This window comes from Erpetoichthys calabaricus, chromosome 4 (genome assembly GCF_900747795.2).
Source record: "Erpetoichthys calabaricus chromosome 4, fErpCal1.3, whole genome shotgun sequence".
NCBI classification, from domain to species: domain Eukaryota; kingdom Metazoa; phylum Chordata; class Cladistia; order Polypteriformes; family Polypteridae; genus Erpetoichthys; species Erpetoichthys calabaricus.
In genome coordinates this window covers 191418986-191446308 of record NC_041397.2, presented here as the reverse complement: position 1 = coordinate 191446308, position 27323 = coordinate 191418986, and the positions used below count along the sequence as shown (strand labels likewise).

Sequence of the window (27323 nt, the reverse complement as noted above, 5' to 3'; positions counted from 1 at the left end):
AAAAAGAAAGTATTCTCTCACCTAACAGGTCTAAACGCTAAAATAGTATTTTTACAGGAGACCCACTTATTGAGCAAGGATCAGTTCTGGCTGCAAAAAGACTGGACAGGCCAAATGTTCCATTCCAGCTTTACAAACGAAAATGAGTCTGAGTAATGGAGCAAAAAATTCTTCATCAATGAAATTCCTACAGCAAGCAGATTTATTAATGCAGGCTTAACAGGTATAATGTACACTATTCCATATGTAGGAGCACTAAATAAAAACCTATTGTTTACCTATAATCTAGTATATAGTAATATACTCGTAGTGATATGTTGTCAGGTCAGCTCTTGGCGCGTCAAAGCTTCGGGAGATTGGGTATGAAGCCCAGCCCGCTAAATGTGTGTATGTGGAGTTTGCATGTGTTTGTGTAGGTGTTTGTGTAGGTTCTTCTCAGCATACTCTGCAATTCTTACAATATTTCAAAGACATGCAGGCTATATTGACTGACCCTTTAAGAAAGAGTGTGACCTCCAATGGACCGTTATCCCATTCAGGATTGGTTTCTGCTTTGTACCTGATGTTGTCTGGATTGGCCCTGAAGATCTATGGCCCAAAAATTAGAAAAAGTGGGTTCACGCAATGTGCAGATGAATAAATATTAGAGGTGCCATGTTCTTTCTATTATAAATTTCTTTAATTATCATCACCTTCAAACAATGGAAAAAACTGGAGCACACTTTTATGCCAGCCTATAGTAAGGGCGACATTCTCAAGTTAACCTTGCTGTCATGGTTTTACAGGTGTTTTTGGAATTTATTGTTGTTTTTGAAATATTATGTTTTATTTTTACGCATTCTTTGTGATTTAGTTTCTATGTATCTCTGTTATGCTCCATGTGTTTGTGGGTGGTTCCTTAAGAGGCACAATTCTTTGTCCTCTCTTCTTGACCTGTGTTTTAGAGATTTGCTTGCCTCGAATTGCCTTGTTATTTCAGGCAACTCCTGCTGTGCCTTTTGTATTCTTTGGAGCCTCTTTGTTAGAGAGCATTTTTTGATTAATAAATCTTTTATTTGCAAAAATCTTTGTTGCCCTTGCGTTAACACATCAAAGGCTGATGGTCCATTCCTCTTGTGTGTTTTTTTGCTAAAGATTTTGGGATATTTATACTTAGATAATCCCAAGTTTAAAACAATTATACTTAGTGGACCCCTGTTTTTAAGAACAATGAGTATCATTAGATGTAAATGTGCTCCTCCAAATTACTGTCCATAACTTTCAGTTGACCAGATTCTATGTAAATATGAAACACACGCTTCAAGCAACAAGCATCGCATCACAGCATCATTATTATATGCATTGCATTATACTTTACTAGCCAACCCGCGGCGTACCAACCATACGCCGCATAATCAGGCCGCTTTTTTAATGATTTTTAAGCACAGGGAAAAAATTAACATTTGAAAAATCCGGAGGAGAGGGGAAGGACGTTGATGGGCGGGGTGAAGCCTCGCGAAGCATCAACACGTTTGAAGCAATTGTGTCGGAAATCGTATTGAAGCTTCGAAGCATTTGACACTCGCCTCTCTCGTGACACCTCCTGGCCATTTTCATTAACGTTACAGAAAGTTATGATACACTTCAATGACGTCTGTTAAAAGTCGTATTGCTTTTATTTTTTCGTAGCTACAGACTGACAACGAAGAGAAGGGTTCGTCAGCAGCTTCTAGTGTCTGATGTCTAAAAAATATAAATATAACTAATGCCGACAGGCAGAATGTACTATACGATAGCAAGAGTTAAACAAAATAAGACGCCTCACCTCATGCATTCCCGGCTCTTTCAATTAGTATTTACTTTTGTACTGTATCATTATAATCGCTCTTGTTATTAGTATTATAATTAACCCTGATCTTTTCTTGAGATCACATTTAATAGCCTTAAATGTTTTGTTTGGTCTGTCTTAATTAAAACGGAGTAGACAGAAAATAAAGGTTTATCCCTGTACTTTGCCATGATATAGGTAAGCACATTTGAGAAAGAAAATGTGAAATCCTTAAATCACAGATGTCATTATTCGATCAAGTATTAAAATCTGCAGTGCTTTGAAAGCTCGACACAGTGTCGAAACCTTAGTATAGAACGGCACATCACTACCTGTGAGTCACGTAGAGTTTTCATTATTGTTTGCGATTCTGGCCGCTTTTCGCGTACTGAGTTGTTCGGGAGTCACAGTTGAGAAACAGTTTTTTAATGTCTTTTAAGCACAGGGGAAAAAATGAACATGTGGCCTGGTGCATTGTGGAAGATTGTGGGTTCACTTCCCGGTTTGTCCCTGTGTGGATAGCAAATTATACGCGACAAACAAACTGTTTTACACGCTGCAAACCAATCCGCGCCGCTTTTTCAATGTTTTTTAATCCTTCCAGTTGCTAATTAACTAACTAACACCCACCCACTCAGCTTGTGTGAAAAAAATGCGCCCGTTCTTTTATCAAAGACTTGGTGATCATGTTTTGTAGACTCAATATATATTGGCTTTTCACTGAGCGCGAGGGCGCGCATTCACCTGGGATTATTACATCTTGCTAGACTAATCTGCTACACGGCTGCGTTTGAAAAACCGACTTATCCCGGATGAGTTTCACCGGCATTAATGATTAGGAATCTGGTTGGAACAAAACCCTGCAGCCACAGGGGTTCACCAGGACCGAGTTTAGCAAACACTGCTGAACAGAGACGAAACCGACTCAGGTGAGGAGTGGGGCTGGGCAAAGTAGTTGGAGCTATTGATTATTCAGTGTTGTTTGCCTGGGTGTCTGATCTGTTCAACAGGATTATAAATAAAAGGAAAACAATGTGAAGGCAATGTCACAGGTGATCCTGTGGTATAGCGGGTCCACAGCTCTCCTTCAAAAGCCCATTTTTAAATAAATAATCATCGCACTCACAGTGTAGACTCGTGGTTTGGGCATTTCTCCCCTGTGCAGTGTGTGAGCGAGTGAGGAGAGAGAGAGAAAGCCAGTAAGTTACAGTGAGCGAGAGCAGGCTTGAAGGCAATGTGTTGCTGTGGTATAGCGGGTCCATAGCTCACATTCAATATTAGTATTATAATTAACCCTGATCTTTTCTTGAGATCACATTTAATAGCCTTAAATGTTTTGTTTGGTCTGTCTTAATTAAAACGGAGTAGACAGAAAATAAAGGTTTATCCCTGTACTTTGACATGATATAGGTAAGCACATTTGAGAAAGAAAATGAGAAATCCTTAAATCACAGATGTCATTATTCGATCAAGTATTAAAATCTGCAGTGCTTTGAAAGCTCGACACAGTGTCGAAACCTTAGTATAGAACGGCACATCACTACCTGTGAGTCACGTAGAGTTTTCATTGTTGTTTGCGATTCTGGCCGCTTTTCGCGTACTGAGTTGTTCGGGAGTCACAGTTGAGAAACAGTTTTTTAATGTCTTTTAAGCACAGGGGAAAAAATGAACATGTGGCCTGGTGCATTGTGGAAGATTGTGGGTTCACTTCCCGGTTTGTCCCTGTGTGGATAGGAAATTATCCGCGACAAACAAACTGTTTTACACGCTGCAAACCAATCCGCGCCGCTTTTTCAATGTTTTTTAATCCTTCCAGTTGCTAATTAACTAACTAACACCCACCCACTCAGCTTGTGTGAAAAAAATGCGCCCGTTCTTTTATCAAAGACTTGGTGATCATGTTTTGTAGACTCAATATATATTGGCTTTTCACTCAGCGCGAGGCCGTGCATTCATCTGGGATTATTACATCTTGCTAGACTAATCTGCTACACGGCTGCGTTTGAAAAACCGACTTATCCCGGATGAGTTTCACCGGCATTAATGATTAGGAATCTGGTTGGAACAAAACCCTGCAGCCACAGGGGTTCACCAGGACCGAGTTTGGCAAACACTGCTGAATAGAGACGAAACCGGCTCAGGTGAGGAGTGGGGGCGGGCAAAGTAGTTGGAGCTATTGATTATTCAGTGTTCTTTGCCTGGGTGTCTGATGTGCTCAACAGGATTATAAATAAAAGGAAAACAATGTGAAGGCAATGTCACAGGTGATCCTGTGGTGTGTGTGTGTGTACGCGCGGCTCTCTCTCTCGCGCTGCCTGTGTGGCGTTGCCTCTGTGTGTGTGTGTGCGTCTGTTTATGCCTCTGTTTCTCTCTGGCGTTGCCTCTGTGTGTGTGTGTGTTTGTGTGTGTGTGTGTGCGCACGGCTCTCTCTCGCGCTGCTTCTGTGTGAAGCAAGATTCCACTGAGGTTGACTAATGAAAAGTCAACGTAGCTCAGAGCTGCAAGTGGAATGTGGCACAGACAAACAGAAATGACGGCATGTTTTTCGAGGCGGGCGTTGCCTCTGTGTGTGTGTGTGTGTGCGCGCGCGGCTCTCTCTCTCGCGCTGCCTGTGTGTGCCTCTGTCTCTGTCTCGCGCTGCCTCTGTGTGAACCAAGATTCCACTGAGGTTGACTAATGAAAAGTCAACGTAGCTCAGAGGTGCAAGTGGAATGTGGCACAGACAAACAGAAATGACGGCATGTTTTCCATGGTCGGCTACTTGTTTCCTGGCTTAGTGAATTATATATATAGATTTTATATGTTGTGGCCTGTATGGGGTGCTCTCAAGCTGATCCTGAATCAAAATATAACTAACAAGGTCTAAAAATATAAAAAAAAAAAGTTTATTTTAAACATAATAAGTGTAATGGGTGTAAGGTGAAAGGTACTTGTGAGAAATATGTCCAAAATAATAAGGGACCTAAATAGTTTTCAGCCACACTAGGTCTAACTATAAATAGATTTTACCTATATCTGACATGTGGGTTTTCTTCTCTTCTTTCTCGTCTTTATTCCTCCTTTAAACTGATGCAAGCCCATCCCAAGGATAGTTGTCCATAGAGGAGATTAGGAAGCCACCAATTGGCTTGGGGCACCCCCTCCCTACACTCTTTGGTCTGCTTCTGCCCTTAGTGCAAATCTGTGTTCTAGCAATAGCCAACTCCATACCTGGTGGCATGGATCGTGGACTATCTTACAGACAGACCTCAGTTTGTGCATCTCGGGAACTGCAGGTCTGACATTGTGGTCAGCAAAACAGGAGCACCGCAGGGGACTGTACTTTCTCCGGTCCTATTCAGCCTAAATACATCGGACTTCCAATACAACTCAGAGTCCTGCCAGATGCAAAAGTTCGCTGACACACTGCTATCGTGGGCTGCATCAGGAGTGGGCAGGAGGAGGAGTATAGGAACCTAATCAAGGACTTTGTTAAATGGTGCGACTCAAACCACCTACACCTGAACACCAGCAAAACCAAGGAGCTGGTGGTGGATTTTAGGAGACCCAGGCCCCTTCTGGACTCCATGATTATCAGAGGTGACTGTGTGCAGAGGGTGCAGACCTATAAATACCTGGGAGTGCAGCTGGATGATAAATTGGACTGGACTACCAATACTGATGCTCTGTGCAAGAGAGGACAGAGCCGACTATACTTCCTTAGGAGGCTGCCGTCCTTCAACATCTGCAATAAGATGCTGCAGATGTTCTATCAGACGGTTGTGGTGAGCGCCCTCTTCTCGCAGTGGTGTGCTGGGGAGGCAGCATAAAGAAGAAGGATGCCTCACGCCTGGACAAACTGGTGAGGAAGGCAGACTCTATTGTAGGCATGGAGCTGGACAGTTTGACATCTGTGGCAGAGCGATGGGCGCTGAGCAGGCTCCTGCCAGTCATGGAGAATCCACTGCATCCACTGAACAGTATCATCTCCAGACAGAGGAGCAGCTTCAGCAACAGACTGCTGTCAATGTCCTGCTCCACTGACAGACGGAAGAGATCGGGGGGTAAACGTTAACATTATACAAAGTTACTGTCTGTTATACCTGCATTGTTATCACTCTTTAATTTAATATTGTTTTTTATCAGTATGCTGCTGCTGGAGTATGTGAATTTCCCCTTGGGATTAATAAAGTATCTATCTATCTATCTATCTCCAGGCCACTATCCATTCTATTGGTGTACAGCACCCCCTCCTGATTGTACTTTGGTATAACTGGCAATGTTGCCACAGTCATTGCATTCATCGCCAGGGTATCTTACAGGACATCTCCTGTCACACACTACCTTATTCTTCCTACAGATGTGGTCCCCCAACCAACCTGCTTTTTCAAACATTTATATGTTTAAATGGATCAGTCAGATAAATATGGCTAAATAATTAAATCAATATGCAACTTGACAAAATATTAGAATAAGGAAGACTGTGCCTTGTGGAATACATAAGCATACAGAGAGCTGTACTGAACACAGCTGAAGAGCGTTTTCAGTCTGACTCATTGGCAGAACTTACAGTACACTGTGTTAAAAAGTGCTAGAACTCGGAGTGCCACTGACGCTTGTATATTTAGATTCATTTAGAAGTGCTAAAAAGAAAAAAAACCAAGATTGTCATATAATACTGAAATGTAGTCATTTCCCTGAGTTGTTCCTCAGTTTAAGAAATATATCAATGAGAAGTAAACAGGAAACAAGACAATGAAACAGATTACAAGGATGGAGGTCACTAGCAACATAGGTGTCAGTGTAGTGAGGAACCATAAAAACAGTTGAACTGGATTACAACATGACCCCACATGGTTAGCATGTAGGTAAGGGTGTTGCAGAGAACGAAAACAGTTTCAAATGGTGTGCACCAAAAGAAAAAGATGGAGTGCATTTATTGAGACATTCATCAAGTTTAAAATAGGAAATCATACATAGGATTAATTAATGTGCCCTGCAGAGCACTGTTGTTTCATTAACTTGTTAAAAAAAATAATTATTTGAACTGAAGTAAAAACACTTCTGATATTATAAAATCATTTACTTTAAAACATTTTGAAACTGTCTTTGCTGATAATAGGTTGAGGTCAGCATGATGGTGCACTTCTTATTGTGGCTTTCTTATAGCTCTACTGCATCAGTCTGCTACAACTAGCGTTAGCCTACAAACTGATGAATGGAATGAAGAACCTCATAGGTTTTACTAGTAATCTGTGATTTTCTTTGTTCATATTCAATCATGTTGTACAGTGCCTTTAACATCTACCTACTGTAAGGATCTATCATACATAATACTCTATGCATGGCACATTTCATATACTGTACTGTATATATTCATCTCTTTTATATAGTGCCATTCATATCTATTAATTTATTTTATATGGTACAGTTCACAGCAACCCAAATATGTTTTCTAGTACTTTTAACATTTATCTGTCTAATATAGGATCTTTCATTTCTATCTACCTAAAACACTTCAAGTTTATCTATCCTATATAGCACCATCATATTTCTCTTATACAGTATGTCAATTTTTATTGTCTTTCTAAGGTAGCACACTTCATATTTATTCATTTATCATGTATAGTATAATTTAATATACCACCTTTCATATTGATCTATGCAATACTGAACATTTCAAACACTGCCATTTATCTAACATGATGCCTTTCATAACTGTCTATTTTATATACAGTAGTACCTTTCACAGCAGTCTATGATATTGCACCTTTCATATCTATCTACAGTTAGGTCCATAAATATTTGGACAGAGACAACTTTTTTTCTAATTTTGGTTCTGTACATTACCACAATGAATTTTAAATGAAACAACTCAGATGCAGTTGAAGTGCAGACTTTTAGCTTTAATTCAGTGGGGTGTACAAAACGATTGCATAAAAATGTGAGGCAACTAAAGCATTTCTTTAACACAATCCCTTCATTTCAAAGTAATTGGACAAATTAAATAACTGGAAATAAAATGTTCATTTCTAATACTTGGTTGAAAACCCTTTGCTGGCAATGACAGCCTGAAGTCTTGAACTCATGGACATCACCAGATGCTGGGTTTGCTCCTTTTTAATGCTCTGCCAGGCCTTTACTGCAGTGGCTTTCACTTGCTGTTTGTTTGTGGGCCTTTCTGTTCGAAGTTTAGTCTTCAACAAGTGAAATGCATGCTCAATTGGGTTAAGATCAGGTGACTGATTTAGCCATTCAAGAATTTTCCACTTCTTTGCTTTAATAAACTCCTGGGTTGCTTTGGCTGTATGTTTTGGGTCATTGTCCATCTGTATCATGAAACAACGCCCAATCAATTTGACTGCATTTAGCTGGATTTGAGCAGACAGTATGTCTCTGAACACCTCAGAATTAATTTGGCTGCTTCTGTCCTGTGTCACATCATCAATAAACACTAGTGTCCCAGTGCCACTAGCAGCCATGCATGCCCAAGCCATCACACTGCCTCCACCGTGTTTTACAGATGATGTGGTATGCTTTGGATAATGAGCTGTTCCACGCCTTCTCCATACTTTTTTCTTGCCATCATTCTGGTAGAGGTTGATCTTGGTTTCATCTGTCCAAAGAATGTTTTTCCAGAACTGTGCTGGCTTTTTTAGATGTTCTTTAGCAAAGTCCAATCTAGCCTTTCTATTCTTGAGGCTTATGAGTGGCTTACACCTTGCAATGCACCCTCTGTATTTAGTTTCATGCAGTCTTCTCTTTATGGTAGACTTGGATATCAATACGCTTACCCCCTGGAGAGTGTTATTCACTTGGTTGACTGTTGTGAAGGGGTTTCTCTTCACCATGGAAATGATTCTGAGATCATCCACCACTGTTGTCTTCCGTGGATGTCCAGGTCTTTTTGTGTTGCCGAGTTCACCAGTGCTTGCTTTCTTTCTCAGGATGTGCCAAACTGTAGATTTTGCCACTCGTAATATTGTAGCAATTTCTCTGATGGTTTTTTTCTGTTTTTGCAGCTTAAGGATGGCTTCTTTCACCTGCATGGAGAGCTCCTTTGACTGCATGTTGTCTGTTCACAGCAAAATCTTCCACATGCAAGCACCACACCTCAAATCAACTCCAGGCCTTTTATCTGCTTAATTGATAATGACATAACAACGGACTTGCCCACACCTGCCCATGAAATAGCCTTTGAGTCAATTGTCCAATTACTTTTGAGCTCCTGAAATGAAGGGATTGTGTTAAAAAAATACTTTAGTTGCCTCACATTTTTATGCAATTGTTTTGTTCACTCCACTGAATTAAAACTGAAAGTCTGCACTTCAACTACATCGGAGTTGTTTCATTTAAAATTCATTGTGGTAATGTACAGAACCAAAATTAGAAAAAAGTTGTCTCTGCCCAAATATTTATGGACCTAACTGTATCTTGTTTAGTACATGTAACTTTCATGTCTGTCTTTTATAGTGCTTTTTGTAGCTCTCTTTGAATCTACTTTATACTTCTTGCATTTATTCATCTATAAATAGTGCTTTTCATGTCTATATTATAGAGCAACTTTCATATCTGTTCATCAATCTAAGGAAGCATGTTTCAGATCTATCAATTTACAGTACATTATACAGCACTTTTGGTATCTATCTTATACAGCACATTTCATATATCATGCATATTATATAGCACTTTTCATATCCTCCATCCATATTATACAGTGCCTTTCATTTCTGTTCGGGTTATACAGCACAGTTCATACCTATCTTTCATCAAATAATGATACTTAGTTTGATAAACAAATGCAAAAGATCTTCTTATCCTTACCCTCTATCACACTGTTCTCCTTGACTGGAGGTTGTCGTTTTTGTTCAATTATTGACGGAGGCCCAATGGTGGCCAGTGGTACATTAGGCACATAGTAAGGGGGGTAAACAACTGGAAGATGTGGGATGGCTCCGGTTTTTATTGCCTTCCCAGCTTCGTACACTGCAATAGTACAAATAAGAAATATATAGTACTTGAAGAAAACATATACAACATTTGAGAAGTTTGATTATTGTCAATCTTAAACCCGCTTATTCCAATTCAGAATAAAATCAGAAAGGCACAAGGAGAACATGCAAACTTCACACACACAATCAGGTGCTGGATTTGAACCTAGTATGCTAAATAAGTAGCAGCGCTAATCAATCTGCATTACTGTGTCACCTAACCCAAGAATGTGTTAATTATATTTGAACTAAATATCTCAATTTCTTCAATTAACAGTACTCAATAGTTTTAAACCTGCAGAAAATTGGATGGCTTACTTACACATATTTTATATTTTCTCAGCCCATTTTACATTCTTCAGATTTTTTAATTACTCTACTAATGCAATATTTGCACAGTCTGTGTTTTGTCCACAATATGAATAGACATTTTTACGTGCAAAATTATATAATTATTTAAAGTTAAAATAGAAGAAATAACAAGTTATCTGAACTTTATCTACTGTTTTATTAACAAATGTAATCATCTGAAAGAATAAATTGTTATTCAGTCATTTTTCTAACCCGCTTAGACCTGAATAGGGTTGCGGGGGTCTGCTGGAGCCTATCCCAGATAGCATAGGATGCAAGGCAGGAACAAACCCAGGACAGGATGCCTCTCCATCAGAGGGCGAACACACAAACAAACAGACACACACCACAACCACAGACTAGGGGACATTAAAAATGCTCAAAATATTAAAATCAAAGTGTTTTTAAACTGTGGGTTTTTGAACTCCACCTCCCCCAAAATACTTTCATTCTCCCCCCGGAGCCTGATATCCCAGTTTGTGTTAAATTTAAGGGGGAGGATCCCCACCCCAAAATTTCAGAAATGAATTTCAAGCCCTGTGCTATTCTGTGGGGTACTTTGATCAACTTTGATGGCTCAACAAAGGGAAATGCTGAGCTGTAGTCTATAAACAGTACTCTGGTATAGCAGTTTATTTTTCTAGAAATGCCAGGATGGTAAGAAGTTAAAGGGGTACAAGATCCTTAATGCACTGTTTGTGTCAATATGCAATCTGGAAATGTACCAGAGCTAAATCCCTCAAAGCATTTTGTTACAGTTGGAGTGCCACCACTTTCTAGTCATTGAAATAGTCAGTTTTTGGTTTCTTTGTTACATAGATATCTCTTGATCTATTTGAATAAAGTGGGAACCCTGAAATCTGGCATAATTCCATGATTAAATACCAACCAATATTACTCACTTTCCTAATATCAAAATTGGTATTTATTTCCAATTACCCCTAGTCTAAATTCATGCTGACTCGTAATCAATATGCTTCTCAGGAAAATGTCAATTAACACCAAAACGAATACTTTAAACTAAAACCAAAGTCTGACTGTGCTATGATTGCTGTTCATGAGGTGGTGTGTTTATTTGAAAATATTAGACTATCAGCTTAGTTGCACAGCTAGAAGCAGTGGACTGAACACAACAGGCACCATAAATGATTATATTAATGTATAAGAATGTGGGGGAAATGAGCTTGCAAATACCGCTATTTATAGCATTTCCTGCTTTTTTGACTTTTGATTACCGTAAAAATTTTTGGTACTATATTGGTGTTTTAAAAACTACACAACAAGGCTGATTTCCTGTCCTTTACAAATATATGTTGCAGGTAGCTTCCAGTCCTGACTTGGCCTTATCTAATGAATAAAATAAATGGACGGACAAGCAGATACAACTTCAATTAATGTACATAGTGACCATATTTCATGTGTATTAAATCTGTTACAATGTTCATATTGCATCCTTCAAGTCAACAGACAGCAAAATGCTACTGCCTGTACAGTAATTACTGTTCAATGAAAACGTTTGTATGCCCTCGCCAAATTACATATTTTATTGACATTTGAAGTTCAAAATAGTAAGAACAATCTCAAAAGCAAACTAAAACAATGACATTTCAATGAATATGTTAATGTACAGTACAGTTATGAAAAATTAAAATAAAAAAGTAAATGTGGTATTTGTAAACGCTTACTCTACTAAGTCAGTACTTATTACCCCTTTATAAAAAATATCAGCTTGCTAATATTTTTTTGTAGCCAGCTATGAATCTTTGTGGTCTAGTTTTGAATTTTTTTTTCTCAATCCTTCTTGCAGATCACTTCTAGCTGTGACAAATTTTTGGGCTGTCCTGTGTGCACACCACATTTAAGATCTTCCCACAAATTTTCAGTGATGTTCCAAGTATGCAGCCTGCAAGGGCAATTCCAAAACCTTCACCTTATGTTTCTTTAGATAATTCTTTTCAGAGTAGATATCAAAGTGCGTTTTGGAAAGTTATCTTGTTGTAGAAACCATCCCTTTATCAGCTTCATTTTCCTGACTGTCCAAAATTTTCCTTGTGGATTTTTGATATTTAGTCAAATCCAGTCTTCCCTGTGCTTTCCTGTGCCACACAACCCCAAAATAAAATAGATCCACCCCTGAACGTACCAGTTTGCAATGTGTTCTTTTTTTCCACAATGTTACTTTTTCTTTGAACAAACCTTATAGGATAGTGGCCATAGAGCTTGATTTTACCTTCATCTGTTCACATCACTTGGTTCCAATATGCTTTTGTATTATGCATATGTTTTTTTTGCATATTTAAGATGTTGTTTTTTATAATGGAATTGCAGGTAAGGTTTCCTTCTGATGATTGTTCCATGAAGGCTATGTCCATGTACGTAATGCTGAACCGTAGAGTGGTGCACCACCACCATGTTTTCAGCTAAATCTGCCTGTAGGTCCCTTGTCATTTGGGGAGTGGGGTAAGCGGGGTTGTTGGGGGTTTCCTCTTCTTGCACAGTATATGTCCTATTACATTTGTCAGTTTACTTGGTCTTCTAGATCTTGTTTTGATCAACCACAGTTGCCATTTCAGTCTGTTACAATTGTTACCTGGAAGCGCTTCAATATCTTTTTATAGTCTTATCCTTCTTTGTAGGCAACAATTCAATTTTTAGATCTTCAGTCAATTGCTTGGAAGAGCCCCTGGTTGTTGAGTGTTGCACAATAATTGATTCCAAGAAATATCAGGCTCTTGGATTGTCAACCAAGATGGTTCTTGTCCTGACTAACGACCTAACAAGTTCTGAGACATTAAAAATGAAAGAGTGCTCAAACATTTTTAAATGCCATATTTACTATTTTATTCTTGCACATTTTTTTCAGTCCATCAAATAAATTGTAACTGTACATTAACATTTCATAAAAATGCTATTGTTCTAGTCTGTTTGCTGTCAAAGATGTATTTATTATTTTTTTTACTTAATATGTTAACAAAATATGTCATTTGGCCAGAGGCGCTGAAACTTTAGAATGGAACTGAATATAAAAGCTTAGATTAATTTTATAAGGATCTTTTCGAGTGTAACATCATGCTTCATTTTGTCCTGTAGTTGCCATATCACAATAATTTAAGTACTTCGGCATTGCAGTTCACACCCATTAAACATCTCTGATGTTATAATTTTAAAACCTTAAAATATAAATATTCCCATGCATTCAGAAATTAATACAATTCAGAGGAAATGGTGACTAAAGACAAAAAATTAAGGAGAAAAAAAATAACAAGCATGTATATTTTAGAATTCATTCTGCGATATCTCTGTCTATAAGCACATGCACTAGTACAAAATCTCTGGTTATAACAATCATTCTTATCTTATAGGAGATTTAAATCAATTGTATCTGGACTAGTCAAATCTGATGTTAAGGATACCAAAGTACACAGAAGTGGTGGCTTTATTTGAAAACAAAACACAAGTAATAATGCAAATAAACAATGAAGACTATTATCCTGCAAGCTCATTGAGCTCACCTACAGTCATTGATCTTTTAGGAGGAGTGGCTTATTCACTTGCCCAACTAAGAGCACTGCACAATAGCATTTCTCTTTCTCTCTCTCACTCTATCGCACACACACACACACACACACACACACACACACACACACACACACACACACATACAAGAGTCCTATCATCTTTCTCCCAAAAGTAATCCTTTCACCCAACTCACCTCCTGATTTAGAAACATTTTTTATATCTCAGTAAGGTGGGTCTAAATTGTATTTGTCTTTCATAGTCCACAAATGGGTAACACAATTAAGTTCCTTCTGTTTTCAGATGAGCTAGAGAAACACAATTACAATCCTGCTAACTAACATGTTCCATTTCTTCCATCCTGGAACAATATTGTACCATCTAACATCCATGTGGTGTTCTGGCCTCCTATCAACCCCCTGACTGTTTTTTACTTCTTTAAGAGAAGGGACATGCATCCCTGACATCTGCTGGGTCACTTATCTCCTAGTGTCCCGGGGCACTGTCACTTGATCCATATTATGCTTCTATCACTCTTTTAATTCCTTTTTGAGGTACATATTTCCTAGGCTCTTGGCATCATTTATGCTTGGCAACCCCTTGCCAATTGATTAACCTATTAGATAATCAAGACAAATATTATATTGTGTCACTCACAACAAGCACCACTACAAGGCACCTTACAGACTAAGATTCCAATATAGTATCAAATGAAACAGTTATAATTGCAATACAAATTGAAATAGTCGTACAAGTCAAAACAAAAAATCATTATCAAGAATGCTGAATAATGTGCTGTTCAAATGAAGGAATTCATTCAACCTTGGAAAACTTTGCATAAAGCACATTAAGTAGTTTTGAGAGTTAATATCAGAAATCTATCCTGTAATAAAACAAATGGGATCAGAAGATGAACACATGAGTGAATGAATGAATGAAAACATAATGCCAGCAGAGCACGTCTACAAAAAATGAAAGAGAGTTAGATCTTTAGTGCCATAGAGTAGCTCACAAAACTAAAGCCACACTCAGCAAGCAACAAACCTTGGGAAAGTGGTAAGACTAATATCAAATCATTTCTGTTCACTCATAAGCTATTAAAGTGTTGTCATACATTTATTTTAATTATATTTTTTATGTAATATCGAACTACATTCTTATTCAGTGTTTGCCCAGACTCCAGCTGATGTTACTTGTTTTAATAAAATATATCTGTAGCAAACTATGGTAGGAAAATATAGCTGCATACTCACAATGTCGGGGACAACAGCAGGATTCCGGACAACATGGACACTGCACATAGCAACAGCAACTGTGAGGGCAGCATTGGCACCAGCAAATACCAATGAAGAGGATGAAAGTGAAGGCTCCCAAGATCACCACACCCACAAATACCCATTCTAGGGAAAAAAAAGTTAAAGCAAGAGCTTTAGCATAAACCAACAAGATGTCATATTCAGTTTTTCAACATAATATGCTATAAATGCATTTTAGTAGTTCCAGATAAAGGGGTCAGCTGCAAAGTCAGTCCAGGAGGGACTGAGTGGCTGCACTTTTTGTTCCAACCTAATTTCTTAATGAGAAATCAATTATTGCTGTTCCGCTGTTAATTTCCTATTTCAGTCTTAAATAGCATTTCCTGCTTTTAATTTGCTCCTTATTAGGAATAAGATGCAAATGATAAAAGAACCAGCAGTTGTACATCTAACTTGTTTCCATTTAATCTGTGCGTATTCATCGTGTACTATCAGGCTTAGTAAAATATTAGGAAGGAAACTGAAGAGAAAAAAGTAAAAGGACTTAGAAAAACTCGTCTGCTTCAGGCTACAAATCATTTGGATGATATATGTGGAAAAAAAACATACGATATAAAAATGACATGGCATGGCGGAATAAAAACACTAAAAGGGCATATAATAAATAAGATGTTATTGACAATGATTGGCTTCTAATTAAACAATCAAATTGGAATTAAAACCAGCAGCCACTATGGCCCTCCAGGACTGACTTTGCAGAACCCTGGCCTGAGATATAACTTCACAGAAAGCATGGTAGGTTTTAAGTTAAACTCTGCATTAATACCATCAAATACCAATATAGCATTTACTGTATTTTACAAATCTTTACTTTGTATATGTAACTACAATTATTGTTTTTTCTAAATTTATGTAAAGTTGAGACTCCAGTAAACTCCATCCCTCCTTAATAAATGAAAATTAACAGCAAGGATGAAATTATATTATTCAGAGTTCTTCGTAAATTGAACGAAAATTGGGCCAAATTTAATTCCACAATATATGAGATGAAAAATAATCTTCTGCATACGTAGAAAATATAAATAAGTTAATTAAAACCTACCAAGGAAACTTATCTTAAACCCTTACAATAACACTAATTCTTCAAAACCTGGAAGAATTTTTCCCCCAAAAAACTGGAAAGCAATTTTAAGACTCATCAGTAACATGAAGGAGCTTTTATCCCTTGCATGAAGCCCATCTGGTAATAGATATTGGCATATAATTTAAAATGTAAATTCAAAAGAGACAGACATTTATAACTTGTGCAGTCCAAATCACCCTTGTTATTATTAAGCAGTAGTGATACAAAGAGAAGTTTTTAAGTCTAAAATCAACGAAGCGAAACACCCAATACTAAATGAAGCTCTGGGAGAATTATGCTTGATTTCCAAGGTCAATAATTTACATTTCAGTAAAAAGTCTCATGCAACTCAATCATGCAAACGTCTGTAAATGTAATGATAGGAGAACTGTGGTAGAGACAATTCTATAATCAGAAGCCTGCAGCTGTTAACAAGAGAAAGTTTTTTATTATTGATTGTGAAAAAGTCTTTCATTTACTTGAAGGTTAAGTCTAGACAAATAGCTTGCCCAATACCTTGCCTTGGCACCCATTAAGAAAGTGACAGGCACATTGCTATAAAGAAACATTTATACTACCCGTACAGCCCGATGTAAAATCCAACAAAAATATGAAAAATAAATGACAATAACAAAACAGAAAAGTAAACAATATTACAAAACACTTCATGTGTAGTATGAAAGGACTACAAATCATGATACACTTTTCCTGTGTGAGAGGAAAACCCAATGTTGCTATTTCTGCTATGCATACAAGGAACTTTGGATTTAAGACATGGATCTGGTTTTCTCTATTTTCCAATTACTATAGACCCCTCAATTCTAAGATTAACTAAATCACTTCAAGAAATTTATCATTTTGAACATATTTTCATAGAGAATGCAAAAATGATTCATTATAATTAAGAAGTGTACAGAAATATGCTGTCTGTCTCTATATCAGACTTTTTTTAGGCACTTCTGTCTTCTATCAAGATTATCTCTAACAACAGAATATCACTGCCAACGAAGTAGTACATGAAAGAGTGGAATTGCAGTTATTTTCACTATTTCGCTTCGGAAAACACTGTCTGAACAACACCTTCAGATCCAATTTCTTGATCATAGACTCGATTTTGTCATTTGTCCTTTTTTTGGTATTTTATATAATATTTACCAATATTATTTTCGCATACCCCCAACCGGTCTGCTGCATACCCCCAGAGGTACACGTACCACAGGTTGGGAACTACTGTCCTAGACTGATTAAGTCATTCTCCCGTTTTAAATCCAAATAAACATTAAGTTTACTTGTCGAAAGGAGACAGAAGTCACAAACTCAGCAAGTGAACAGCGACAGAAAAAGTCCACCCATGTCTACGTATGTATAAAATCCATGAGCACATCTTTCTTGTTTAACGTCAGGTTTAGTACTGTGTAAGAAGTAAAAAAAGACAAACTAAACTAATAAAGATAGTAAGTAATGTAATTAAAACTGTTAGCCAGCTTTCACTCTATTATGTTTTTTAAACACATATGACTAAGATGGAGTGAGACGTGTACACCCGAGATAATTAAGGGTTTTAGTAGCCGCTGCCAACAAATTCTCATTAGCATTCCTCTACCCACTGTAGTCTAAACTATTTTTGTAGTCTAAACTATTTTAGTAACAGTAAGAGTAGCAGAAGAGGCACTACTGTCATGTGTACAGAGTACAGTGAAACCCTCACTTGCATATCCAACCAACATTCAACTTAATTTTATTTAATACAGTATAAAACAAAAAGATGCTTACTTCATGTAGTCTTACATCATACTTGACCAAAGGCTGCAATGGTTAATAATTCATTAAGTTCATTCCGGCTGAAAGGATTTCACTAATTAATGTGTTATGCATCTATTTGTTTTTTAAAGAATGACTTCAAGATTGGAAACCATACTTCTGTCATTCCACTGCCTATCTTCCACTCTGTGCGTCCAAACTGCACATACACTTACATTGTGCTATACATTAATAATATAAAGAAAACTTTTTTTGAAATGTACCAGTTTCTAGACAGATTATTTTTTAAGACAAGACATCCAGCAGGTCGTTTACGACAAAAACAAAGCAAGAAGCCGGCAATTCCCTACGCAATTACTCTACTATAATATTAAGGATTTCAGATTGTCTCTGGAAACAAAGTTCAGATATGGGAACTTTGTGTCACTCTTGCTTTATATATAAAATGGCTGAACTGATGTCACACATGCCAACAGGAATGTGTTGATGCCTGATAGAGTAGGATGTTATGAATCTCTGATAATCAAAGTAAATAGATGGAATGATTTTTGAAAAAATGAGAACAAGCCAAATCCCTGGAAAAAAAAATCAGGAAATGAACACATATTTTAGGAGCAAGCAAAATCATTGTCAGAAAAACAGGCTTTTGTCAAAATACCAGTGAATCAAACCTACAGTGTATGATAACTAAGCCAAAAAACACAGTCAACTAAGCAAAAAACACAGTCAAAAATGCATCAAAATGTCAAGGAAACAAATGGCAAATAAACCCTAAGAAAATATGCACAGTAATACAATCCTGTTTGATTCTTATCCCAAATTAGAATAATGAGAGAAACCCATCACCTTTTTAAATATTTGTGTAGCAGTGATGTTCCACATAATGAAGCCAACAACATGCAACTAAAAACTGCCATACAAGCCACTTAATAAATGAGAAAAAAATGAAAACGTCTTTGCCAAAATAGCATCAAAATAGTAAAAAGTATGAATATAAAAACTTTGATGATAGCCAATTAGAAAGTAAAATGTAAACAAACATAATCAGAGAAAAGTACAAACATTTATACAAACATCTGAAACTGGCATAAACAGAAACAAGGCTCAAATCTTATATATTTACTAGATATTTCATTGTTTTTAAAAACAGTATTTGTTAGCTATTTTATTGTCTTTACTTAGCGTTTTTATTTTATCAAACTGTGCTTCCTATGATTTTTAGCTTTCTATCTCTTTCTGTTGCCCTGCAGATATTAAGGTGTTTAACTTTATTTTTTGCAAACCCTGGTTTCCACTTTCTTATTTATATAATGGCTCCCAAGTTTGCTTTTGCACAAGTCACTTATCTACATCCATCCATGACAAGCATTGCTTCTAAAAGTTGTCACTGTGCCCTGACAACCACAAAGCCAGGTAGAAAGCAGTTACTGAGTGCTATGATTGGTACTTGGCTGATGAGCACGGGCAGTACAACAATCACACTGAAACTTTACACCATGGAGAATGAAGATAAGCATACAAGTAAGCTTCCAAGAAAATTCATTCAAAAAGTCTAACTTCTGCTGTAGTGGCCTATAAGATACATACCTGCTGAATACACAAGTAAGAGTTCATTACAAAACAGTATCTATCAATATCTGCATCAACATGTAAAAACCTACAAAATTCCTTAGACATAAGCTGGATCAACTGGATAATTTCTGAACTATTTATTTGATAGAAAACACAGAAAGAAAAACATTTATATGATCTACTGCTATTAAATATGTAGAATATGCCTGACGAATGGATACAGCTACCACCAAACAAATGCTGTATATATAATATAAAAAATAAATTGATATGAAGATGATGTATTGATTTCATAATAGAATGTAAAAATTTCATTATAAATAATATTTACAAAATAAAATAGTTTGATCCAGAATATGCAATATTCTTATATTATATGCATTTCCAAAATGACCTTTGGTACATGCCTGTTGTCTCATGTTTAAAGTAACAAGATGCTCGATAGAGTCATTTAGAAACACAACACAACCAGCTTTCCATCTGGTGATCTTGAGCATTGCCTCAACATAACAACCACGTAGCAACATGAATGTTCTTATCCATTTAGTTTTGCACAGGTTGTTTCTGGAGGCATAATGTAGTGGTATATTGTCAGTGAAAGAATACGGTTCTACTCATATACCTTTAATCGTCGTAACTCAACTAGCCTGACTTTCTTGACGTGCAACACAGGTGTCCCATCTCTCATTATGCTAGGTGCTTTTGCTGCAAATGCTTTGAAAATTACAATCTTCCTCATAATCATCCTCATCTGATTTTGTAGATTCCTCAAAGAAGTTCATTCATGATTCTTGTTCGTGGAGCAGAGAGTTTGAGGTTGGTACTTTCATCTGACACCAACGTATTTTATTTGCCTTTTACAACTGGACAAGGAGAAGTCATTTAATTCTAATCATAGGTCCTGGGGTATAAGCATCTGACTGATCATATATAGCATGAAGAAATTTTGGTGTAATAAAAAGGCCATGCACTATAGAGATTATGTTTCCTCACAAGACTGCCATCTCAAGTTGCACTCCACTGCCCAAAGATATTAAGCAGGCAAGTCTCTCAAATGATATCCAGAAACTACAGTAACCCCAAAAAATATATTGTAATAGTATAACTAGAGGTGGCTTACTTTAATTATAATTATTAAGTAAGACCAACAGCACTAAAAGAAAACCATGGGCAGACATACAGACAAGACAGAAGAAAAATGATTAAGGTACAGGTACCTGGCATATACTCCACATCAAAATTGGGCAAGAGATCACCAAGCACCCCTGTCTTACCTAGGGAGAGAAGAAAGGGAAAGACAAAGCAGAGGGAAGTGAGGTAGGATCTGGGCCCACACCAAGCAGGAAAGAAAAAAAATGCAAAAACTAAAAAAGGAAATAAAGCGACTGGCAACCAAAAGAAATGATATTACAAATCCCTTAAGATTTTTTAACATTTTGAAATTTTGCTATGGGTATTATTTGTAAATGTCTTGATTGAAATAAGACAAAAGACTCATTTGTTGTTCTTTTAAAAAATGTAAACCTTAAAATCTCTTTGTACTTTGAATAAACAGACATTTACAAAAAAAAAGAACTAAAAATCTTGACTAAAGACTGAACTTACTGTGTTCTCATCAGATGGGCATGTACTTTTGTCTCTGTAATGTTAAGTGTAATATTTGTTACCCTTCCATAGCTTTTAAACCCAAATTCTGTCATAACAAAAGGGTACCAAGGTCAAAAGTTAAACCACGGTAAGAATGTCAATTCTATTAGCAATTGTGACAGGCAGCCACGGCCATTACCTGGCTGGGACGCCAGGTGGATGGAAGGGCATCTGCAAGGTACTACCTCCCCCTGGATGTTAGAGGTCAGCCCTCCTGGGTGGCTGAGGCACCATGCATTCCCGCAGGGCATGCTGGGAGTTGGAGTTTGGTACAGCAATGTTGGGTTTCATGGGGCCACCAGGGGTAGCTGCAAAGCCCTACTATGGAATTTCACCACATTTGGGAGTGATTCCAGGTTTGATTAATGAGCCACCTGGAACACTCCAAGGGCCAAAATAAAAGGACCAGCCTCACTCCATTCAGACAGCCAGAGTCGGGTGGAAGAGGATGAAGCTTGCTAGAGGAGGAGGAGGAGGAGGAGGAGGAGGAGGAGGAAGAATGGGAGGAGTGGAGGTGAGAGAAAGGGAGAGAGAAAGAGAGAAGAAGAGTGTTTTTGTTTTTGGTGCTTTGGAATATGTTGCAGTGGTGAGTGAGAGAAAATGCTTTCCCATGGAAATAAAAACGCGCTGTACAACACTTGTGTCTCTGTCTGTCTGTGTTGGGTTAGGGCGGCTTTACGTGCCCCGGTGGTCCACACAATCTTTTTCTACACTGTTACTGTGGAGGATAGGTTAAATTCCTAATTAGACAATTTGCAGCTCCACTTTGGTTCTGTATTTATTTCATATTATTTTATAAGTGGTCAGACTACATTGGTGTGTTTATTGTCAGCTGATTGATTTCTTTTTATGTTAGCCCTTTTTCCAGTTTATTTTGTGTACTTTATTTGCAATGAAGGTTGAAGGCTATAATTTTCTGCTGATGAGTTCAAATGAGCTATGCATTTGCATAGCATTATGGAAGTATTTAATTAAATAATATAAAGTTCTTATTTCTTGAAGGTTGTTATTTGTCTACCAGGAATATGTTATTTATCAATACTGTCATCACCAAATGCCACAATTCACTAAAAAGCTACAAAGAGTTGGAATCAACATAATATCTTATATATTGTTTTTTGAATTAATGTTTATTTGGCTATGTTATAGTGTCTCAAGCCCTAATGACTGAATCATAATAATGCTTGATGCAGAGTGTATATGTCTTCTAGCTATAATGGAGTCCTGTCCTTCACACTGTCAGTGATGTAGCAGTACAAGAAAAGATGTTCTTTAAGTGTTCAGATTCCTTTATTCCTTGGTAGAAAATGTATAATAATTTTAATTTTAATATATGTCATTAATCTAATTTGCTAATGAAAATTCATGCACATTTATATATGATTATAATATTGGACTCTGATATTTAAGGTAAAGAATAAAAATTGAAGTAAAGAAGGACTGCTGACAGTTCAAAAGCCAGAAGAACAAAACAAAATAAAGAATTCTAAAGGTTTGAAGGGTTTGGAATCTGTGTAGTCGGATGAGGAAGTATTTATTATGATTTTTGGAACATTTAACTATATTGGCCAGTTTTTCACCCTGATGCCCTGTTCCCCTGATGGAGAGATCTCACTGTATTTCGTTATGAATTACTCTTTGATTCATGACAATACAAGTAAGAATTTCGTTGTATTCAGTACATGTGACAATAATGACCCAATAAACCTATAAACCCTATGTAGTACTTTTATGGTAACAACTGAAGTACTGCAAAATACATCTATTACTCATATACCGTTATATAACAAGACATTAACAAAAGCCTCTTTTGGTCTTAATAACATTTACAAAGCATTTTTTATGCAGAAGTAGCAATTTAATGTTTCTAACTAATTTGACTAAAACAATCCTATAAAACTTGGCAATAAAGGGGAGCAGTCATGTTTTTCTATTTATTTTAAACATACTCTTTAATGAGGAAACTTTTAAGGATATTACGGTGTGAAATTTTGCAGCCATTTCTGTATAACTCTCCTGTGAAGAGTGTATCAGTGACATCACAAGTCTAAAACTGAGTTGGTACAGAACTTGAATGCCAAGAATTGTCGCAGATAGGGGAAGGGGCTGGCCATGCACAGCACAGCTGGGATTTTGAGTTCTTCAACCGATTCAATTCTAGAACAATGACATCAATGTACTCTTTTTTGTAGATTTACATGAAAACAGCCGTGTCATTTCATGGTGCAAATGCTCTTATCCAAAGCAACTTAATGTACAGTACATAAGAGGTAAACACAACAAGTCTGGGGGACAAGATTGCAAAACTGATCACAATAGCTGAAGAGTTTTAAACCAAACAGAACGCAAAACTAGATAGTCATTCCTCAGTTACAATAACCTATCAAAGCTATTGTCAATTAGACTGACATTCATAATTAGACTCATGAGAGTCTTAAAAACTTCTCAAATGCTTCTTGACATATAGTACATACCCCTAAAATAAAGCTTCTTTGCATATATATAAATTACTAAAGTAATTCTGACAATTATTTTCCACAAGTCAGAAAAAAAAACACCAGTAAGGTAAAAAACACTCAAAAATGGTTTAATTTTAGCAAATTACTACTTGCATGACTGTCATTTAGGTTTAGTTTAATGACTACCTGTGATAATTATAATAACACCCTTGCTGAATAATGGTTAGTCAGGAATGCTGAGGGAACTGGTAGAAAAAAAACCCCACAATTCTCTTTAAAAAGCATTTTTCTAACAGTGAAGGTAGAGGGAGTAATTATTTAAGTGCATTTTAGATGTTGCAAATAAGCTGTAATTCCTGCTAAGATATCACTCTCTGGAAGGAGGAAGAAGGAATAGGATGTTTATATATTTCATCTGTTTGCTGTGCTTCTGTTGATAAAGAATTCTGGACTTAATCCAAAGCATTGTTTAAAAGGAGAGAGCTAGGGCAGGATGTGATGTTTATTGGGCCAGACTGATGGTGATGTTGGTGTAAATGTACATTAAACATCTCCGAATTGAGACCCACTGTAAGGGATCTATCTTGATTGGTTTATTACACCCACAAATTTGAACAACTTTTGTATATTTGTATATTAAATGCATAAAATGATTTTCTTTTTAGCTATGCTTATTTTAAGGAGCACATAAAACTCACAACCTATCAAGTACAGGGTTGCAGGTTCACTTGGCAATGTCAGAAACCATTCTGTTTGGTTTAAACTTGTCCCTCAAAGCTCCCTGTAAGATTTATTCAGGATTTAATCCCACCTGAGAAAGGTGCCATCAATATATGACTTCAATTTACCAATATCCCTTTATCACCCTCTTTGAAGTTGCCATGATTTAAATATCCATACCCTATAAAGTACTTTTATATTACTTATTTACTATACATTTTTTCTTTATTTCTTTTGTTGATGACAAGTGCTGCTATCGTGTTTTTCTTCTCTGCTTATCTATCTTTATTCATTTTTTCTAATATAAGCAGGTAATATTTTTACTATTGGTATTGTTACAGTCATTCTCACATACTGCCTTCGTTATATTTTAAGTATGATGTTGTTCATCAGTCTGTTAAAGGCCATTTTGAAACAATTTCAATTTCATCATCCTACAATAAGAACATTCTGGACATTAACCAACATTCCTAAAAGAGGATGTCAAAATAAAAACACCTAAAAAACAAACGTATGGTAGTCCAAGAAACTACAAAGAACTTAACAATTTCATCCAGGGTAGAAGACCTCCCCAAAAAGAACAAAGCAACATGACTTAGGCTTCAAAGCTGAATCTGAATGGACCACAAGATGTTCTTTTGCCAGATGAGATCAATGTGAGATTTATGTTCATTATGTGCAGCAGGTGCCACCCCTAGCCATATTGGTGTCCTAGTTGGAATATTCTTGAGGCCCTATCCGACCCCACCCACCACCCCTCAACCCACTACATAATTATTTCTTATTTCAACTTTAATATGAACAATAAATATGTAAATAAACAATAAATAAAGATGCACATATTATAAATCTAACTATAACATAATTTCAATTGCAAATGCTTTTTTTAAAATAATCAAAACTTGAAAGTGAATGTTTAAAGGCTTCTTCAGTCTCTTTGTTGCATATCACAATAGCTCAATGTCTACATTTTCTGAAGGCAAAGTAATCTATGAGGTCATCACACGATAGCTTCTGTGCAAAGTCGATACAGTTGATACTCACGCTGCTTATACACTCCTGAGCCATGGATAATCTCAAGTATGTCATGATCATCTTAAATTTTGAAAAACTGGGAACTGGGTGTGTGAGTAACCCATAGATTTGGACTTCAACAGTATTTAATGGAAATGATATACAAATTAATTTGTTTCCTTTATTAATTAAGTCTTATTAGTAATAATAATAATAATAATAATGGACCAGGGTATCATTGTGCTGTTACTCTTTGGTACTTAATATAGTCAAACAGTATCACTTGTAACATGTGATACAACAACAACAACAAAAGCAACAATTTTAATACTACTACTACCACCATTACTATTACTACTAATAATAAAGATAATATAAAATACAACTACTACTACAATTAATATTTAAAATACTACTACTAATGTGAATGCATCACCTACACTTACACATTTGTCTAAAAAAATGTATAATAATTAGTGGCAATAGATGTAATATAATGTAGCTTACTGGAAGTCGCACAAATTTAGATTTCTAAACCCAGCTGCAAGTGAAGTGCAGTATGAGCTGCTACTTCATGCTTTTGTTTTTTTTATTTTAATTTTTTGTTTCTTTTCTGTGCTCCTTACTGTTGTTGACTTGAAGCCATCTATCTGCTCGTTGATGGAAAAATATCACATCAGGTGACTTTCAACAATGTTAATTTGATGATTCATGAAACAGCCATAACCCCATAGAGTGAAGCCGTGGTCCTTCAGCACTCTGGCCGTGATGTAATACGTGATATGCCTGGTTACACTATGGTTAAGTTTAGGATTGTGGGAGGAGTTATCGGATTAACTGCAAGTAAACGAAATGACAAACATGTGTAATCCAACTGGCTGTCCAGCATTGCTACTGAATTGTGGAAATCTGCGAACTCCCAACGGGGGGTTTAAGACTATATGAATGTTAAATATTTTCCTTATATAAAATCAAAACATTCCGAAGTGGATGTACTTTCTTTTTCACCTCACTGTACATTAACATTACTCCTAAATATTTTTTGGATGCTGCATTCACAATCACATCCATGTAATAATTGCCCATGAATAAGGAAAGTGTCCAGGTCTACATGATGCCCTATTGTTAACTCTGTTACATTAAGTTATTAAAGTTAATTTAGTTATTTAGTTATTATTTATTATTTATCACATATTAAAATTATATTAATGATCTTTGATATTTATAAAGTCATGTATTATTGTTATTGTTATTTTATATTCCTTTTAAATGCATTGGAGTTGAGCTACTAAGCATTTCAATATATATTTTACTGTATGTATAATTTGTATGTGACAAAATTTGATTTAATTTTTTTTGCTTACATTAACTTGAATTTGTCAAGCACTCCTCAAATTCTGTACACACTCAAAGTGACTGTAAAATATTTTTGCTGCCCATTTGCTAACATCTACGCCTTCAACATTTCTTTAAGAATTGCTCTTACAGAACATATTCAGCGGGCAAGTCTATCCTTGGTGATAAAATATAACAATACATTTTTTAGGAAGAACTAGGGTGCTTCGCTCGCCAACCCCCGTGTTTGGTTTTCCGGATACAAACTTTTAAGATTTTTTTTCTTTGAATTGTTGCTATTTCATTAGTTTCACTTTTATTTCAGAACTTCTGTAAAAACAATTTTTGTAATCTTGCGAGTCCCAATATGCTGAATCTTTTTAATGAGGTCAGGATAGGTTTCTCAGTTTGGAATTTCAGCACATACAAAACGATCTACATCATCAGCAGTTAATAATTTTTTTTTACAAAGTAAAAAAGTAGAGTTCTGCATTGGACTCCTGTCTGTAAAGTCGTGCTATTTTGCTCTCACAGTTCCAAAAGTACATGGGGTTACCAAGGTGATACCCCAGCTTTTCTCTATTTTTTTGTACAAGGGCTAGACAGAACGTTTATGACTCCTGGGGTAAATTTAGCTTTTTAAATAAGCAGACAGATAAATATATATACATGAACAGAGTAACTAATAAATGCATGTGCGGTAAACTCCGTTTTTGAAATTCTCAAGATTCTTTATTTGTCACATGCATAGTTATACAGGACAACACACTGTGAAATGCCTCCTGATCCGCT

The 27323-nt window shown here is 36.4% G+C and overlaps 1 protein-coding gene across 2 annotated transcripts in view; it reads right to left on the bottom strand.

Moving 5' to 3' along the window:
• LOC114650453 (immunoglobulin-like domain-containing receptor 2) overlaps positions 1–27323 on the bottom strand; it is a 229514-nt gene that overhangs the window by 54224 nt on the left and 147967 nt on the right. Inside the window, exons 4-6 of one of the 2 annotated variants that reach the window (XM_028800096.2) lie at positions 20574–20630; positions 14898–15044; positions 9611–9772 (exon numbers count right to left, since the gene is read on the bottom strand). In XM_028800096.2, coding sequence (XP_028655929.1) covers positions 9611–9772; positions 14898–15044; positions 20574–20630 — 366 coding nt within the window. The remainder of the gene's footprint in view (positions 1–9610; positions 9773–14897; positions 15045–20573; positions 20631–27323) is intronic. The other variant, XM_051926141.1, reaches the window with a different exon arrangement.